Source organism: Oncorhynchus tshawytscha, linkage group LG34, assembly GCF_018296145.1.
Source record: "Oncorhynchus tshawytscha isolate Ot180627B linkage group LG34, Otsh_v2.0, whole genome shotgun sequence".
In the NCBI taxonomy this organism is placed as follows: Eukaryota; Metazoa; Chordata; class Actinopteri; order Salmoniformes; family Salmonidae; genus Oncorhynchus; species Oncorhynchus tshawytscha.
Genome location: NC_056462.1, coordinates 15,670,445 through 15,690,980, shown reverse-complemented (window position 1 = coordinate 15,690,980; position 20,536 = coordinate 15,670,445). Strand labels below are relative to the sequence as shown.

General features: G+C 45.9%; 1 protein-coding gene across 12 annotated transcripts in view; it reads right to left on the bottom strand.

Moving 5' to 3' along the window:
* LOC112237419 (type II inositol 3,4-bisphosphate 4-phosphatase) overlaps positions 1–20,536 on the bottom strand; it is a 226,279-nt gene that overhangs the window by 69,530 nt on the left and 136,213 nt on the right. For all 12 annotated transcript variants that reach the window (XR_006080748.1, XM_042311806.1, XM_042311796.1 and 9 more), the window contains 4 exons: positions 17,218–17,332; positions 13,987–14,056; positions 9,663–9,810; positions 2,395–2,525 (listed from right to left, as the gene is read on the bottom strand). Coding sequence is in view for 11 of the 12 variants with exons in the window: in XM_042311806.1 (XP_042167740.1) it covers positions 2,395–2,525; positions 9,663–9,810; positions 13,987–14,056; positions 17,218–17,332 (464 nt within the window). In the remaining variant the exon portion in view is untranslated. The remainder of the gene's footprint in view (positions 1–2,394; positions 2,526–9,662; positions 9,811–13,986; positions 14,057–17,217; positions 17,333–20,536) is intronic.

Here is a 20,536-nt window from a genome sequence, read left to right as displayed (position 1 = left end):
CAGCTACTCTCCCTGGGGTTTATTATCGATCCCCATTAGGTCCTGCCAAGGCAGCAGCTACTCTCCCTGGGGTTTATTATCAATCCCCATTAGGTCCTGCCAAGGCAGCAGCTACTCTCCCTGGGGTTTATTATCGATCCACATTAGGTCCTGCCAAGGCAGCAGCTACTGTTCCTGGGGTTTATTATCGATCCCCATTAGGTCCTGCCAAGGCAGCAGCTACTCTCCCTGGGGTTTATTATCGATCCCCATTAGGTCCTGCCAAGGCAGCAGCTACTCTCCCTGGGGTTTATTATCGATCCCCATTAGGTCCTGCCAAGGCAGCAGCTACTCTCCCTGGGGTTTATTATCGATCCCCATTAGGTCCTGCCAAGGCAGCAGCTACTCTCCCTGGGGTTTATTATCGATCCCCATTAGGTCCTGCCAAGGCAGCAGCTACTCTCCCTGGGGTTTATTATCGATCCCCATTAGGTCCTGCCAAGGCAGCAGCTGCTCTTCCTGGTTTCCAAACAAATTAAGGCAAACAAATGCAATAAAATAAAACAGTACAATTATTACACCACTACATATCTACATTATATTTATAATACCACCATACATACAGTATGTTTGTGAAGAGTCCATGTGCTAGCACTGTGCTAGAACTATTCACAGTCTGTATTGTTCCATAAGGTGTAGTTTTATCATTTTTAAAATCAGATTTGACTGCTTGCATGAGTTACTTGATGTGGAATAGAGTTCCATGTAGTCATGGCTCTGTGTAGTACTGTGTGTTTTCCAGAGTCTGTTCTGGACTCGGGGACTTTGAAGAGACTCCTGGTAGCATGTCTTGTGGGGTATGCATTTGGTATTCCTTCAAACTGCACACAGAGACATAAAAATGATATCCACATGTTCATCTGACTCTGGGGAAGTAGATACAGGGGTTGATTGCCAAAATCCCAAGGTGTCCCTTAAATTAGTTGACAATATTAGTGAATAATAAAAGTACACTCATTAGGCCCAATCTTTGGAACTTTGGTTTTCCTAAATATGGCTACTATACTATGATCACTACATCCAGTGGATCTGGATGATACTGCTTTAGAGCAGACTTCTGCATCATTAGAAAAGCAAATAACACTGAGACATGCATGAGAGCACCAGCTGTTCTGGACGACTGTGTGATCACGCTCTCCGCAGCCGATGTGAGTAAGACCTTTAAACAGGTCAACATTCACAAGGCCAGACGGATTACCAGGACGTGTACTGCGATCATACGTTGACCAACTGGCAAGTGTCTTCACTGACATTTTCAACCTCTCCCTGTCCGAGTCTGTAATACCAACATGTTTTAAGCAGACCATCATAGTCTCTGTGCCCAAGAACAGTAAGATAACCTACCTAAATGACTACCATCCCGTAGCACTCATGTCTGTAGCCATGAAGTGCTTTGAAAGACTGGTCATGGTTCACATCAACACCATTATCTCAGAAACCCTAGACCCACTCCAATTCCCTAACAGATCCACAGATGATGCAATTGACTACAGCTCAGCGTTCAACACCATAGCGCCCTCAATAAGCTAAGGACACCGGGACTAAACACATCCCTCTGTAACTGGATCCTGGACTTCCTGACGGGCCGCCCCCAGGTGGTAAGGGTAGGTAACAACACGTCCGCCACGCTGATCCTCAACACAGGGGCCTCGACTAACTGGTGTCCCCGCACATTGACTCTGTACTGGTACGCACTGTATATAGTCTTGCTATTGTTATTTGACTGCTGCTCTTTAACTACTTGTTACTTTCCTTATTCATATTTTTTTCAACTGCATTGTTGGTTAAGGGCTTGTATGTAAGCATTTCCCTGTAAGGTCTCTACACCTGTTGTATTCAGCACGCGACTAATAAACTTGATTTGATGTACATTTGCAGCATCACTACGACAACTCAGCGACACAATGGTAGGAGAGTCAGTGCTTGGGTCATTGATAAGTCATTGCCTCAGACTCCACCTCTTCACCAAGCAATGATAAGTACAAAGGTATCCACTGCATCCTAGTCCACTGGAGACGGAGGAACGTGTGTTTGTCTGTGTGACAAAAGGACGAAACGGGAAGCATCGGCAATTACAGAAACGTTGGCAATGTGGTAAACAAAAACAAGAAAAGGACAAACAAAACCCAAGTAAGATGATTCAGGGGTGTTCACAGAGAGGGATTTCAGAAATGCTTGCTTCTTCCCAAGGGTACCTCTACCCTTTTTAGAGGTAGAGAGCATTATAGCATGGTACAGGGCATGAAGCACTGTGTGTGCATAGTGTAAATATGTGTGTGCATATAGTGACTCTGTGTGTGTCCGTGCGTATACAAGCACGTGCATGCTTGCCTGTGTGCATGTAGTAAGTCGTACCAGTGATCTTATTCAGCTCAGCCAGGGTCTCCTGGTAGGCAGCTATCACCTGTCCATAACGGCCAATCACCTCCTTCCTCAGGTTGTCCCAGTGGGGAGACAGTTCCCCAAGGTCCCTCAGCTCCTGTATCCTGGAATGACAGGGGATCCACAGGGAATGTCAATGAGAGATACATGGATCGTTACGGAGTACAAGGAATTTCTCAACTGGACTCTGTCGGCTCAGTTCAATCAAACTCATATCCCACTGACACAGAAAGGGAGAGAGAAAGTAAGGAGAGCGACAGAGTAAGAACAGAGAGAGAGACAGTAAATCAATCAATACATTTCATTTGTAAAGCCCGGCCGAGCAAGTAGAGACATAAGCAGAAGCACAGTGGCCAGGAAACTAAAATAACTCCATAGAAGGAAGAAACATAGAGAGGAACCCGGCTCAGAAGGAGCGCATATCCCTGTTCTGTCTTTACTGGGTAGAGATATACAGGAATGTCACTGAGAGGATACAGATCATTACAGAATACATGCATGCATTTTGTAAATCAAGACATTCATAAAGATTGCTTTGGCAGGTTCACCACAACCACATACAGCATTATCCAGCAAGACTGAACCTATTCTATGACCCCCTGCTCCCAGCATCATCTAATGCTGTTGTGCTGGCTCATGGCCAATAGCACGGTTAGATTGCCTCCACTGTGACTAATGCTGTTCATTGTCTTCTGGTTTGAGTCATATGACCCTAACTGTCACAGTGGTGAGTGTATTAACAGACCGATTAACACCTCTCTGATGCATGCAGGAACACACACACACACACGCACGCACGCACGCAGGCAAGCACACAGACGAGTGCCTACACACAAATGCACACACACACACACACCACTTACCCCATCCCTGAGCCTCACTGCTTAGTCGATAGACTGATCATTATGAAACAAATCCCACCCTCAGGCTAGAAGCCATTTTGTCCACTTATCCACTCATTTACCATCATCACCTCTTCTTCTCTTCTCCCAGTCAGAGACATCCCATTAACCAAGAATAAACCCCTCTATCTAGCCCTCTTCTCTAGTTTGTCGAAGTCGATCGCCGCGGCAACCGGATTGATCTCGTAGCGAGGCGTGCGTGTGAGGCGTGTAGCCGGAGGGCCAAAATACCCCTACACGTTGCCATTAGGGGCCCGAGGTAAACTGAGGTCATTGCCGAGGAAATAACCAGCCGTCGCCGGAGGCGTCCAAGCTGATACCCAGGTCACCGCCTGTGTGTGACTTTTCCTTAGCCGGCTGGGTCGTTCTTATCATCTGAATGGCTGTGATCAGACGTGATATGAGACACGGTGCCTGTACTATCCACTGTAAAGAAGGTCTTGATCTCAATGATACGTAGGGGGTTTCGGTGGGCTATTTGCTTTAATAGAGATGTGTTATTCTTGACAACGGATCCAATGTTTCTCAGACTACAGACAGTGTGGTGCTGCTAATCAGACTCACTAAAATGTCAATTAGCCACTTTAAGACTATGTTATCAGACTGTTTGATCTATTCTAATTAATTTGCAAACGTATCATCTTTCGAAATGTTCGCATGATGTGTATTTTGTGAGAGATTAAGGGACATTTGCAAACATATCATCAAATAATCTATCACCACCCTCCACCCTCACGAAACCCTATTGACAATGGCACAGAAGTAAACTTATCCAGATAGATAGTGCCATGCTGCCCAGGTGCAGTTAACATTTCTCCTTGACCCCCCTTTCCACCTTAAAGTGCACCCTCTCTCTACGGTAGATGAGTAGCGCTATCCGAGGTCCTTGGGACGTCCCTACCCTAAACCCTAGCCCTAACCATTTTAAATTTCAACTTCAATGGGGTAGGGACATCCCAAGCATCCCGGAGAGCAAGGACCTACTTTAAATAGGCGCTATGGCAGACCTAGCGGTGGAACACGTTGCTCTGTGACCAAGACGCTGTTCGGCTATGCTCACAGATGAGTTGTGGGTAACGGCCATAGGGAGCATTGATTCAACATCATGGGAGAGAGTTAAAGGGATAGTTCCATGATTTTACATATTTATGTATTTGTTCCCTTATTAGCATTTCTTGACAGTGGCTAGCTCAACAAAACCAGCGTGGATTGCAGTCCTTGTCCATAGACTGATTTCAAGTAACAAAACAAATATCTAAAAACATGTAAAATAGAGTAACTACCCCATTAATATTGATTACCATAAGTAATAGAGACTTATCTAGCCGAACCAAGTGGGCTTCCGACTTTTCGCTTCCGGAATATTCCGTAAAAAGGGAACTTCAGTATCTCCTGCCGGTGTCTCATTACGAGCTAAGATCAGCCACCCTTAATTGTGTGGAGATTTCCTCAGAGAACAATGATGAGTTCCCATGTAAAGTTCCCGACTCAAAGCCTTCCCGTGTAGCCTTAACACTTTCAACCAGAAGATTAGCATCTTTGTAAATTAGTCAGCGCACAAAAGGCACCCGATTTCTTTTAAAACAGAACAAAAATATTCTCCAGTATCAGTTTGGGGTAGAAGAGGGAGAAAAAAATGATTACTTCTCTTTGTTCTGTATGGTAATCCGACACCACTGCTGACAGAGATAATGATATTGGCCCTCTCGCAGAGTAGGAGATGGGGACGTTCAGATAGGTGTCGTTTCGGGGGGGGGGTTGGGGTAGTGAGGTTTAAAGTAGACCCACTCCATGAGGCCTCGATGCTCCAATCAAACACATTGTCCTAACCCAGCCATCCACTTGGGTTTGGAGAGGGCTCTAATGCTCATGAGAGAATGCAGTGTGTGTGTGTGTGTGTGTGTGAGAGAGATGCTCTCTCTGTGATGCTCTCTCTGTGATGCTGTCTGATTCCAGCGCTATAGCCACTTCCGCTAACACCATTCCCATGCTCTTCAGCAGATTGCAGCCATTCAGTGTAAACCATATTCTTCTGTCTAAACCACTGTTATTTGTGTATCAAGAGGCGTCAGCCCCAGCCCAGACGGGTTATTTTGATGCTGGGCAGACAGCAATGGTTGGGGGTCAGTGGGTGAACAACAGTGTGTGTGCCGGGGGGTAGGGGGAGACTGAGTCACAAGCCTTAAGAGGGACAATGAACAGGGAAGATGAAGGAGGGAGGGAGATGTGGTAGAAAGCTATAGATAGTACACTGCATAATGAAACTCTGACCTTGCGGGGGGGCAGAGAAACTGCGTTACGCCAGTGAGATAGAGAGAGAGGAAGAGAGAGATAGACGGGGGGTGACAATGAATCACAGGCCTTAAGAGGGACACTGAGTAGGGAAAATGAAGGAGAGCGAGAAAGAGTGAGAGAGACAAATGCAGAGAAGATTGACATGAGCGAGACACTGAGACTTGAAGAACAAGACACAGTAGGGGAGGAGGGCAAAAGAAGACAGAGGCCTCAGACAGACAAGCAGAAGAAAGAAAAGGAGAGAGAGAGAGAGAGAGAGAGAGAGAGAGAGAGAGAGAGAGATGTTCAAACTGACTTGGACAGATGAGGGGTACAGAATACATTTTCCAAAGAGCAAAGACCTGTCATGTGAGAGACTTTATTTCATGCTGTGTTATAGTGGCCTGTTCAATTTAATCACCAAGAGCTTTGGGCCTGGGGTCAATATAACCTGCGTGAGACGACTCACAAACAGAAGCCTCCTTCTTTACAACCCAACCTGCCTCCTTTACTGTAGACGGCCAAGTACAAAGAGAACTATAGCCTACTGATTTCCATATAGTGTGCTTTACTGAAATGTAGTGTAGAGAGGCCGTAGTATCAACCACCAACCAAAGGCAGACCGCTGTGATGCTCTTTAGTTCACAGGAGCAGAAGAGGATCAGCTCACTTCCTCCTTGTTGAATGGGGAAGGAATGTAGGCGTAGCTCGGAATTCATGAAACGATCAGATCAATTCATTGAAGAAAAGGAAAAATATTATTTAACGCCCACGCACACATCCATAATTGGGACAGTCACTCACACACAAAGAGCCACACAAGAGCTATACACCCACACACAAGGACAAAGATTAAACAGGCATGTTGATAAGGTTGGAACATGGCTGTCAACATCAAAGGGAACGAGGGATGAAGAGAGGAGAAAAAAGAGATGCCACTATTAGCATAAAGTGATGCTGGGGAAGGAGACTATGCCACTTCACAGCGTGTGTGTGTGTGTGTGTGTGTGTGCGCGCCACTTCACAGCCTTAAAAGGCGTATCTTAATCATTAAAAGGGTAAAGCCTGATTGAGTTTTTACACAGAACTAAGAGGTAGCTAGAACGCCTGAAATCGTTTCAAGAGGATTACAAACAAGCTCTTAAACTCCCTATCTACCTGGTAGTGAATAATAGATATACATTGATGTGTGTGGGTAAACAAACTCAATAACGTACTTGTGTTTTTGAGCATGTGTCATACACACCCATTGTATAGTGGCAGAGCGAGATTGTTTTCTGAATAGTCCTTAATTGCTATATCCATAACTTACAAATTAATGATATGTTCCCATTGATTCCTGAACAAGAGAACATCTAAATGCCTCATGAGCTTAGTTCAACTGTCATACACCATCAGAACCCAGAATATCCGCTTGTTTTACTCCAATGTTTGTAAACAATGTAAACATAAACAAACGCTGTACAGCCTCAAAACACTATCATTTTTATGGTCCAGTCCCTGCCTCCAAAATATGGAGGGTCAGTCCTTGCATCCATAGCTCCGTCTATGAATTTAAGAGTTGTTACATTTCTCCATCCCGTAGCTATTTACCTAAACAGAGGTGGGGTGGCGGCTTTGTTATACTTTCAATGAAGGACTCTAGCTTTAAAGTATTGTTCTACTCAGACTGCAAGTATCAAGAGAGGTTAGAGTCTAGAGGCAATAGAGCCGATAATAACAAGGCTTAAATAATAGCTTTTAAGGGAGGGAACGTGAGGGAAACCTTGGTCTGAGAATGTTCTAATCTAGAACTTGAGGGAAACCTTGGTCTGAGAATGTTCTAATCTAGAACGTGAGGGAAACCTTGGTCTGAGAATGTTCTAATCTAGAACTTGAGGGAAACCTTGGTCTGAGAATGTTCTAATCTAGAACGTGAGGGAAACCTTGGTCTGAGAATGTTCTAATCTAGAACTTGAGGGAAACCTTGGTCTGAGAATGTTCTAATCTAGAACTTGAGGGAAACCTTGGTCTGAGAATGTTCTAATCTAGAACTTGAGGGAAACCTTGGTCTGAGAATGTTCTAATCTAGAACTTGAGAGAAACCTTGGTCTGAGAATGTTCTGATCTAGAACTTGAGGGAAACCTTGGTCTGAGAATGTTCTAATCTAGAACTTGAGGGAAACCTTGGTCTGAGAATGTTCTAATCTAGAACTTGAGGGAAACCTTGGTCTGAGAATGTTCTAATCTAGAACTTGAGGGAAACCTTGGTCTGAGAATGTTCTAATCTAGAACTTGAGGGAAACCTTGGTCTGAGAATGTTCTGATCTAGAACTTGAGGGAAACCTTGGTCTGAGAATGTTCTGATCTAGAACTTGAGGGAAACCTTGGTCTGAGAATGTTCTGATCTAGAACTTGAGGGAAACCTTGGTCTGAGAATGTTCTAATCTAGAACTTGAGGGAAACCTTGGTCTGAGAATGTTCTAATCTAGAACTTGAGGGAAACCTTGGTCTGAGAATGTTCTAATCTAGTTTAATGACTTGGGATTCCAAACTAGTGGGCCGATGGGGACACTCCATGTGTTCCAAATGGAAGCCTATCCTTTATAAGGCACTACTTTTGACCAGGGCTGATAGGGCACTATGAAGGGAATAGGGAGCCATTTGGAATACTGACGCTGCCATGAGATCGACCGCTTGCCGACCGAGGGACTATATGATGGACGGGGGATTATGAGGGATTGCTAGGGGACGGCTGGCATGTTGAGGAACGATCTGTCCTGACAGACGCTCATAGGGACCCTGAGGGAAGAGAACACTGAGATCCTCTTACCCATCACAGTGGCTTCTCTCTTATAAACTGATTAGGATAATATATTCACTGGCAGGATCTTAACCTTTCCTTTATTGAGTACAATGGCAAAACTGGACTTGCCAAGGGGGGGTTAACTGTAGGTTAATGAGGGTTAACTGTAGTTAATGAGGGTTAACTGACGGTTAATGAGGGTTAACTGTGGTTAATGAGGGTTAACTGACGGTTAACTGATGGTTAATGAGGGTTAACTGATGGTTAATGAGGGTTAACTGTGGTTAATGAGGGTTAACTGTGGTTAATGAGGGTTAACTGTGGTTAATGAGGGTTAACTGTGGTTAATGAGGTTTAACTGACGGTTAATGAGGGTTAACTGTGGTTAAAGAAGGGACATTAAACTCCCAAATCTAATTTTGTCAGATGTTTCTAGATGTCAAAATCATCAGACTACTATTGAGGTATGAAAACATCTAACAAACTTGAATGTCTGTTGAGTATAATGCCCCATTAACACTGCACTAGGAACATTCTGGGGGATTCAAACGTCATCTGGAATCATTTTGGTTACAATACACATCCCTTTTTCCTCATCATCTTGTGGCCACTTTGACCACTAATTAGCTAACAAGATCAAGAGCAGAGTCATTTAGCGACACAGTACCTTCATTTTCCTCAAAGCCACTCTCAGCTCGATAAAGCTCCAGGACTTTTGTTCAGAACAACGCAGTGTTGGGGGGAGTTGGTGTGTGTGTTTCTCTCTCTCTCTCTCTGTGTGTCCCTCTCTGCATGTGTGTGTGTGTGTGTGCAAATGTCTGTGTGCCTGTATGCAAGTGTACATCTGTGTGTGTGTGTGTGTGTGTGTGTGTGTTGCTGGTTGACTAGTATGCAGGTGTACAACAATCTCCTTTTGAAGTGTTAAACATACCTGAATAATTCAACCCTCTCTAAGTATAGCTCTTAAACAACCATTTACACATCTCTGAAATAGGCCTGTTAATATAGGCAGGCCCAGAGCTATAGTCTCCTTATTAAAATGAATGCACTGTACCTCCTAGTGGTTGGATTTAGGCTTAGAGTAAGGCTGTTACAGGTCTGTGCTCTCCCTATGCACTGATCCGATGTCAGTGTTGATGTCTACCTCCAGTGGTTAAATTTGGCCTTACCTGATCCTTGATCAGCTGCTGTTTACCTTCTCACAAATCACTGTGCTTATAAAGACAAGTCATTATCCGATATGTAATACTGTTCCAAGGTCAGGTTTAGCTTTTGCTTACCTCCTCATGTCTTCCTGGATGTAGAGGTGGAGGAGCTGTCTGGGGATGCTGAAGGACAGAGTACATTCCTCCATCTGCTCTCTCACCAGCATCCATTTACTATCCACCGTCTGGAACTTGTAGACCTTACAAACCGGGTTCTTAAAGACTGGGAGAGGGAGGGGGAGAGAGAGAGAGGGAGGAGGTGGAGGGTGAGAAGGAGGGAGAGAGAGAGAGGGAGAGAGAGAAAGAGAGGGGAGGGACAGAGGGTGAGAGGGCATAGGGCGAAGGGAGAGGAAGGGAGAGGTGGTAAAGGGGGGGATAAAGATGGAGAGAGGTAGAAGGAGGAGAGAGAAACTGAGACATACAGTATCAACCATCACGACATACTGAAAATCATCACATACACCTTCAAAGACATTTCTAAGTTTCACAAACATCAACCAGACGATGTGCTTTGGTTCTAAACAAACTTTGATACCGAGGAAAAATCCAAAGACAAGACTCTAACCCTTCAAAAAACGTATTTTCATGTGGCATGTGCTGCAAATGAAATCCCATAATCAATAACAGTGTCTGCGATAGATAAGGTTGCTGCTTGCCTCATCTTCCAAGAGCCGCATCTCTCTCTCTCTCTCTCTCTCTCTCTCTCTCTATCGCTCTTTCTCCATCTCTCTCTCCAAGACTTAGAAAATGAAGAATATAAGAGATCTCAGGTCAGCCCATTAAATTATTCTTTCATTATTAAACAATTCCTTCATTGGATTTGATTCCCATTTGAATTGTTTGTTTATGAGCAGTGAAGGAAAGGGAAGATGGTTGACTCCCCAAACCTTGCCTCACCATCTTCTCCTATTAAACCCCATTCAAATTAAACCCTTCCACTCCTCTTCCTATTTCTTCCTAGAGTGGCTATTAGCAGCAATCACGCGGCAACCAAAAAACAGCTTTAATACTCTTATCAGTGTGCTGGCAGTCGCTGGGCGAGAAAGCCGGAAAAAGCCATACGCCTCAAACAGCTATTCGCAGTTCGCTGCCGTTGCTCCTTCTCTTAGAGGCCATGCTAGTGTTCTGGAAGGAAGTCACTCAATAGTAATAAGCTGTAGCGCTCCGATAGTAGTAGAAGAGACTTCACCATTGAAGACGGAGGCTTCAAGATGTGTAATGCTTCCAAAAAAGCTACACGGCACCGAGGGTTGGGAATCACAAGTGTGACCCAAGCACTTATTCCTCCCTTTTAAAAAATAAAATCACTTCCCCTCTTCCTTGTGAAGCTGCAACCAAGCAACTAACAGTGGTAATGTCAGTCCAACTCCTGGAGGAGAGGAGGAGAGAGGAGGGGAGAGGAAGGGGAGGAGAGGAGGAGGGGGGAGGAGAGGAGGAGAGGAGGCGGAGGAGAGGAGGTGGAGGAGAGGAGGGGAGAGGGAGGTGGAGGAGAGGAGGAGGTGGAGGAGAGGAGGGGAGAGGAAGGGGAGGAGAGGAGGAGAGAGGAAGGGGAGGAGAGGAGGAGAGGAGGGGAGGGGAGAGGAGGAGAGGAGGCGGAGGAGAGGAGGGGAGAGGAGGGGAGAGGAGGAGGAGGAGAGGAGGAGAGAGGAGGGGAGAGGAGGAGAGGAGGAGAGGAGGGGAGGAGAGGCTCCATTACCATATGCACCCATTTGCCATCCATTTACTTTCTTAGGTGCGAATTCAATTCAGAGACTCGCCCTCTCTCTGTCATCCCTTTTCAATGTCAGGGCCTTATTCTGAGCACTTTGTCCTGGGTATTCCGGGTCCCATGTCCCACACAGAAGGCAACAGAGCGTTGGAGAGTGTAGTGACAACCTTGTGATGTTCGGGCACAACGAGGGGCGGTGTGGCAGTGGAGAGACGTTCTAATTGGCGGATAATGTGTCAGAGGTGACTTTTACTAGAGGCACTGGGGTGGGAAGTAATGTGGTGTTCAGTTCAGTGTCAAGGACAGTCAGAGAGGTAGGAATCAGGCCCCTGGAAGGTTGGCTAGGACAGACTAGAGCCAAGCCCATCCACCATAGTTACTGGAACCAGGCTAGAGAGGACCATGTGAAAAATATGATATCTGATCTGGTAGAGTATGGCTGAGGTCGGCAATCAACACAATAGTGTGAAAGGTGAAAAATAAGAAAGGGTTCAACTCCCACACCAGAAATCGACTTTTTCCCAACTTTCATTAGCTGGCTATGGTTAGCTTAGCATGCTAGCTAATTACACTGACAGCTGTCAGTCAGTGGCCTATTTGTTGTCATTTCTCTGCTACACCTGGAAATCACCACAACGTTCCCACCCCCAATTCCTGAATATGTATTAGCAGCCTGCGTCAGTCTTCGAGGTGGAGCCTAAAACAAGGATTTTCTTTCTAGGACAGGAATTACTCGAAATAGGTGCGGAAACTTCCTCCGAGGCTTTTTAAGCCATTATTTTTTCATAATCATTATATTCATGATTACATCAAATGAAAAAGTATAGCTCTGATTTGAAATGGAGAGCTTAATCTTGGATTATTAAATGACACTGTTGCTGCTGCTGTGTGGAGAGGGACAGGATTCTAGAGGGCATTTCAAAGAGTAAATCGGAATTAAAAAGAGAGAGGGAGAGGTGAGGGACAGATTGAGAGCGAGATGAAGGAATGACTGGTACTTCCCCCTTGCAGCGGACCCGGTCGAAGGAGCAGATTAACCTCTGACCTCCCCCCGCCGCCACGCTAATCTGAAGGCCAATCAGATTGCTCCTTCTTCCTCTCCCCACACCTCTTAAGGAAATGACTTCTTCCCCGGGCGTCCCCACCCTCCTGTGTGTGTGTATTGTGTGTGTGCATCCTTCTCCACTCTCCCCCCTCTGAAAGGTAATACAAGTGAATGGCTAAATTGCATTAGTCAATCTCTCTAAGTCTGCGGCGAGCGTGTTATAGTGATGGGACGCAGCTGTGCCACCCGCCTTCCTGCAACCCACCCCGCGCAGGAAGGCGGGTGGCACAACCCCCTGGTGCCTGCCTCTCGCTAGCTAATTGCGACAGATAGTGACAATGACGACAGGTATAGAGAACAGAGCTGTAAGGAAAGTCATACCAACACACGCTGAGGACGGAAATAGAGACAGAGGAAAAGACGAAGATAAGACATTCTAGAAAGTACCGGGATACGATAATGAGGAAGGGAAAGAAAAAAGAAAGAAGAGGAGGACGGAGTTGGAGACTCAGAAGGGTTTCTTTTCCCCTCTGGAGAGGAACGAGTGATGAGAAAAGGGAAAGAAGGGCTTTATATTCCCAACGCAGCAGGGAGCAGTGACCTTCTCAAGTCTCTCCTTCTCCTCCTCCCTCGTTCCCTCTCTCTTTTTTCTCACTCCTGGTGTTTCTGCTCGATTCTCCCCGCTCCCAGTGATGGAGTAACAAGCGAAGTGTGTTGCGCCATTCGGGGGCTTCGCCCTTAATTGGTATCACAGGATCGACGTGGCATCGCTTCCGCTTGTCTGCCTCTCCAGCCAGTCCACACAGAACAGATACAGAACCAGGACTGGAGCAGCCAAGGGAGGCAGGCGGACTTACACCTTGTCTGGGGATATAATTACCTGCTTTAAAGGGGCACTTCACCATTTTATATACATTTTTTTGTACATCATATTAGTCCTGTCCTGCACCCATACCAGTGTCTAGATGTTTGAAAAAGGCATTTTCTACATTTGGTAGTCAAATAGAAAAGAAGAAAAGGTCCCACTATGATGTCATCGGAGACACTGGTATGGTGCTGTAGATAATGAATAAAAGGTTACAACGAGGTGGATTCCATTAGAGCCACCGTTGGCCAAGTCTCACACCTTTTCCACTGTCAACTGGCTCTCCCTCCCTTTACTTACTTAAACCAAGGCTTCCCGTTTTAATCTGAGAATGAATAATATGAGTTCTTTAATCAAACTGGGTAGCCCCATTGAGACTTCAAATCTCTTTGGCGGGAGAAGGTTAGTCAAGGGGGGCGCACTTTCCAATGAGAAAACCCCCGTATACTTCTTGGTTAACTTAATGGATCACTTTATTACACTATGTCAATTTCCAGCTGCTTTTGGGGGTAACACTAGGTCATGGTAATTACAGGGGTGTAATAGTTTTTTTTAAGAGAAAATGCAAAAAAACTGGAGAAATCTTTTCAGTAATAAACTAATTTCACGATGAGAGATTGGGGTGGTTGGTTAGACAGGAGGAGGAAGGGGAATCAAATTAGAGGGGATGAAATTAGCCTTAAACCTCTTCCCACTGATTACAATGTTAAAAGGATGATGGAAGTCAGCAGTTAAATTATAGGTGTTTAAAGGTAGAAGGAACAAGTGTAGTTGAACTTACCAGCACCCGTCAGGGGGCTATTATCTTTGTCGTTTGGGGTTCCCTGTGATGACTCACAAACTAAGGTGCACTGTGGAAAGAAGAGAGAGAGAGAGAGAGAGAGCGAGAGAGAGAGAAAGAGAGATGTTTGATGTTTACATGTACATGTCAAATCTCTACCATCAAACACACACATATGAATGTACATTTAACTCTGCTTTTCTCTGAGCAGCGGGGGGCCACGTCTAGCTTGACATGTTGTTGGTTCAGCATGTCTTGCTCTTTAAATACATATTCATTTAGCTCAGTTTTTTTGGGGGACAGCAGGAGGTAAATGACAGGTGAAGCTAAACACATATGTAGACAGACAGACAGACAGACAGACAGACAGACAGACAGACAGACAGACAGACAGACAGACAGACAGACAGACAGACAGACAGACAGACAGACAGACAGACAGACAGACAGACAGACAGACAGACAGAGACAGACAGATCCTCCGTCACTCAAGAACACTCCATGTGTTTGTCACCGTCCCCTTTGATAATGAGTATCTTCCCATCACAGCTGCTGAATGTCCCTTTTTGATGATGCGTGCGGGATAAGACATCAAAGTGCCAGTGACAACCAACAGTTTTCAGGCCTCTCTGTCAGTGGTATCGTGGCTGACAAACCATCAGAAATACACTTTACCAATTACTAGGGCTGATACTTTTACGAAAAAAAGTGGAATTTAGCGAAACAAGGTAGCTTCATTTACATCAGGGAATATAGTGAAACAAGGTAGCTTTCTTCACGTCAGGGGAACATAGTGAAACAAGGTAGCTTTCTTCACGTCAGGGGAACATAATGAAACAAGGTAGCTTTCTTCACGTCAGGGGAACATAATGAAACAAGGTAGCTTTCTTCGCGTCAGGGGAACATAATGAAACAAGGTAGCTTTCTTCGCGTCAGGGGAACATAATGAAACAAGGTAGCTTTCTTCACGTCAGGGGAACATAATGAAACAAGGTAGCTTTCTTCACGTCAGGGGAACATAATGAAACAAGGTAGCTTTCTTCGCGTCAGGGGAACATAATGAAACAAGGTAGCTTTCTTCGCGTCAGGGGAACATAATGAAACAAGGTAGCTTTCTTCGCGTCAGGGGAATATAGAGAAACAAGGTAGCTTTCTTCACGTCAGGGGAATATAGTGAAACAAGGTAGCGAACAGAGAGACCGTGTGTGACTGCATGAGAGCGAAGTGTTGCATTTCACTCGTCTCAATAACGTAGCCTATTCATTGATGATTGGTCTTGCTTTACTGAAGTTCCGAGACATTGCAACCTAAGAAATAGCAAGATACAGCTTCTGATAGCCGATAGATAGGCCTAGTTCACCGTTCTGACTGTGTGCCTGGTGGCCGACGGGCCTATACTGTGCCCCTCCCCTCTCTCTCCGTCCCTCGCTAGCTCGCTATGAAAGATGTGAGTGTTTGTGTTCTCAGAAGTACGGCAGCTAATCAGTCTCCTCCATTCCAAAAATACAGAATTTTAAGAATCCTGACACTCAGAAATGAAAGTCGACACCCGGAGTCAACGTGCAATCTATTATTTTGGAGTCAACTCTCTACCAACACATCATTGTAGTGGCAGAGAAAGGCAAGCGACAACAGTGGAGTCCTGTAAGGCAATACATTGTTAAATGAGAAGGAACTGCTAACTTTGCGAGGTGGGATTGAGGTAGAGTAATGGTAGTACAGGTGCAACGCTGAGCCATCTGAGAGGGACGCAGTGTGAGACCTGCAGCACAGTTGTATCGGGAATTCAAGTTTTATTAAACTCTTCATAAGTTTTAACTGAAAAACAATACAAAAATGGCTGTGAAAACATTAAGATAAATTGTCCACCCACACGACACCATGAAAAGAGAGCAGGAACCAGAGGCAGCCAGCCATGTTAGAGCCCCAGTCAATTATATAAGACTGCTCTCTGTGACTGATTTACTCACAGTGGTAAAACACACACACACACACAGAGAGAGAGAGAGAGAGCGCAAAGGTAACGAGGAGAAGTGTCAACAGACTACAGTTCGAATGGGTCAGGGAACACCCTATGCTACGGAGGTATGTTATCTCCTCTCAGAAAGATATCCTTTCTACAGTACGCAGATCCATTTTGACTGCCTCCTCATACATGCACAACTACCAGCCAGGTCACACCAGATCAACTTCAGTATTCCACATTTGTCCAGGACCCCAGGATGTCGGGAGATGCCTTCAATACCATCCACTAGGGGCAGTGTGAATGCCTATTACCATCAAGTAGGTTTGCGGCTTGCTAGGGCTTTGTGGATGGGGATAGAGGATCTTAAACCGTGCGCTCCGGTTCAGAGGATCGCGGGTTCAAGCCCAGTGCTGGGCAGTCATTTTTTCCAGTTTTAACACAATCCTAAACCTTAACCAGTCGGAATGAATGCCTAAACCTAAACAAACGTTGAAAACAGAACCGTGACATCTTGTTGCAAGTACAGTGCTTATATGCTACACATATTATTATATTTTAGACTAAACTAAATATTCCCATTGGGTGGTATAACTAGTCAAATGAAGGAAAAGTACATACATAAACTGTGTTTTTGGTGTGAAAACACCCCATTGGGAGGACGTTTGAGCACTCTTCAGGTACCTGGCGATCTCAGAAGAAGACATCTCTCTCTCTCTCATTCCTGTGTTTCTCAGATGGTGCAGAGTAGCATGTCGTGGTGGATCAGCATACTTGATTGTAGGTGGGATGGTCTCACAAGGGAGATGCCATTTACTCAGACGAGGTGAGTCTCGTAGGAAGGCTATAAGGCCATGGGGTTTAGCCGACTATCCCACACAAATAGAAGAAGGATGTATGACGCTCCCTCTCTCTAATTCTCTAATGCTCTTTGTGCACATAATCACACACAGCATTCAGGCTGTCTGAGCCAATGGCTTCTCTGGCTTGCGCTCTCTCTCTCTCCCCCACACACACGCAAACGCCGTACGCACACACATGATAAACATATGCAGTATCTAAGAGTCCCTATCCCACTCTCACCCTCTCGTCACACTCTACACCCCCCATTGGGCCACACACAGGATTCAAGGGCTGTAAGGGCTTGATGAATCTCATTGGGCCACTTGAGCAGTGACAGACTAATCCTGCAAGCATTAGTGCTAGCCGAGACATCTGGAGGGGAACGACTCTCAAACACACACACACACACACACACACGTCCTCACCTTCTGGGCCTGCTGCACGTCGGCCGTGATGTGATCCATGTCCCCCTCCTCCATCTCCCCCATGTTCACACGGCTCACCAACACTGTCCCCACCGCCAGCACACCATCAGAAGACCTGGGGGAGAGTGGACAGAGTGTCAACTACGGGAACGAGAGAGAAAAGAGGGCAGAAGCGAGATTGAGAATAGAGGTGTGGATGGAGCAGCCAATGGGACAGAGAATAGAGGTGTAGATGGAGCAGCCAACGGGACAGAGAATAGAGGTGTAGATGGAGCAGCCAACGGGACAGAGAATAGAGGTGTAGATGGAGCAGCCAACGGGACAGAGAATAGAGGTGTAGATGGAGCAGCCAACGGGACAGAGAATAGAGGTGTAGATGGAGCAGCCAACGGGACAGAGAATAGAGGTGTAGATGGAGCAGCCAAATGGGACAGAGAATAGAGGTGTAGATGGAGCAGCCAAATGGGACAGAGAATAGAGGTGTAGATGGACAGAGCAGCCAACGGGACAGAGAATAGAGGTGTAGATGGAGCAGCCAACGGGACAGAGAATAGAGGTGTAGAGATGGAGCAGCCAACGGGACAGAGAATAGAGGTGTAGATGGAGCAGCCAACGGGACAGAGAATAGAGGTGTAGATGGAGCAGCCAACGGGACAGAGAATAGAGGTGTGGATGGAGCAGCCAATGGGACAGAGAATAGAGGTGTAGATGGGACAGAGAATAGAGGTGTAGATGGAGCAGCCAACGGGACAGAGAATAGAGGTGTAGATGGAGCAGCCAAATGGGACAGAAATGAATAGAAGGGCAGATGGAGCAGCCAACGGGACAGAGAATAGAGGTGTAATGGAGCAGCCAACGGGACAGAGAATAGAGGTGTAGATGGAGCAGCCAACGGGACAGAGAATAGAGGTGTAGATGGAGCAGCCAAGAATAGAGGTGTGGATGGAGCAGGGACAGAGAATAGAGGTGTAGATGGAGCAGCCAACGGGACAGAGAATAGAGGTGTAGATGGAGCAGCCAACGGGACAGAGAATAGAGGTGTAGATGGAGCAGCCAATGGGACAGAGAATAGAGGTGTAGATGGAGCAGCCAATGGGACAGAGAATACAGGTGTAGATGGAGCAGCCAATGGGACAGAGAATACAGGTGTAGATGGAGCAGCCAATGGGACAGAGAATAGAGGTGTAGATGGAGCAGCCAATGGGACAGAGAATAGAGGTGTAGATGGAGCAGCCAATGGGACAGAGAATAGAGGTGTAGATGGAGCTGCCAATGGGACAGAGAATAGAGGTGTAGATGGAGCAGCCAATGGGACAGAGAATAGAGGTGTAGATGGAGCAGCCAATGGGACAGAGAATAGAGGTGTAGATGGAGCAGCCAATGGGACAGAGAATAGAGGTGTAGATGGAGCAGCCAATGGGACAGAGAATAGAGGTGTAGATGGAGCAGCCAATGGGACAGAGAATAGAGGTGTAGATGGAGTAAATAAGAGGTGGTGAGAAACAGACAATGAGAGGTCAAGAGAGACTGTAGGCTGGAGTTTCTCAAGAAATGTTTATTGCAGTTGCAAGTGACATCTCAATCAACTTTGCTGATACACGAAGCAACTGAAACACCATTGAAATGGCATGCAACAATGTGGTTTGAAAATTCTAAACCATTGGCATCTGTTGCGTTACATTGTGATTCAATAAGCTATAAAAAATAAAAAGAGTTGCACACTCCATATGCCAGTCATTTATTGGGTAAATCACCTCATTGTGATTTTCACAAATAATTTGTTAATCAAACCTTTTCGTTGATGATTTAGAAAAAAATGCTGTCTGTACAATGTATCTAGCCAAATTGAAACTGTCAGCACTGTTCTAGCTGGCTAGCTAGCTATCAACTAACTAAGCTTAGGCTAGCAACTAACTAAGCTTAGGCTAGCAACTAACTAAGCTTAGGCTAGCTAGTTGAAACTGGTCTGGGTTTAATTTAAAAATTAAATGTATTGACAGCCAAACCACATAAATAAACCTTTACTAGCCATGATGCCAATATCTATTTATACAGCTCCCGTTTAACTAACTATGTCGCTTCTATCAACCTTGATGGCGGTTCCGGCAGCAACAGGCAGCGTGAGCGACAGCTGTGTTGACATGACAACTGGGTCGGAGTTCTGTACCTTCGAATGGATCACGCGACAAAAAGCATTGGTTTTGATTGAGTTGTTTGCAACGAGTTTCACAAAAGTTGAAACGTTTGCAACTGATCTGGATGCCAGCAAGTTGCAGATGAATTTGCTTATCAGTTTCTGGGGGTGTTGCATGAAGCAATCCAAAAAGCAACATAGCTGCGTCCAAGTTGCTTCGTGTAACCCCAGCACATTGTGGTCGAATCACTGAGTTACACACCCTCTCCCTCCTTCAGTGACAGATACAGAACAGATACCACCGTTCTCATATTAGGGAGCCCCAATTACTTTTCTAACTGATCTGATGGGAAATCCATTGCCAGCAGTAGTTCGTCACACACACACAGGCACTCGCACACACACTTAAATGAACAATTCTCCCTGGGTATTAAGCTAGCAGCATGTGTGATCTAATCCCCCAGTCAGATTGATCTAGCGCTAATGGGCCTGGTCCCACTCCCAGTGGACAATTAAGGGCTATCATAATCACAGCCAAAGCCTGGGGTGCGAGAGGGAGAGAGAGAGCGAGGGGGGAGGAGAGGGGGACGACACCCCGGGGAGAGAAGGAGAGGAGAGGGATGGTGAGGGATAGAGAGGGATCTGGAGAGGTACTCTGGGCCTGGAGAGAGAAAGAAGGGGATGCTACCCTGTGGAGAGGAAGGGAGGGATAGTGAGTTGAAGGACAGAGAGGGAGAAGAGACTGATCTGAAGAGGGACTCTGGGCCTGGAGAGAGAAAGAAGGGGATGCTACCCCGTGGAGAGGAAGGGAGGGATAGTGAGTTGAAGGACAGAGAGGGAGAAGAGACTGATCTGAAGAGGGACTCGGGGAACTGCAGCAGTGGCGTTCTCGCTCAGAGACTCATTTGCACACGGCGGTCCCTTGCTACACAGAGAGATATAAGTCTGTTGATGGATCCCAGGACACATGCCAGACATCTGCTTCAGTGTTTATCTTTCTTGGTACCCCCCCAACCCAACCCACCTCCTCTCCCTCCTTTTCCACTCATCCCTCATCCCCCTCTCCACCACACAGAGAACATTCCAGAAAGTCAACCTAACTTTGAGTAAACATGGTCAGCCCAGCTCGAGCCGCTTGTTCCCTCGGCTTATAATGGAGAAAATTAGATTAGCATGTCGTTGTTT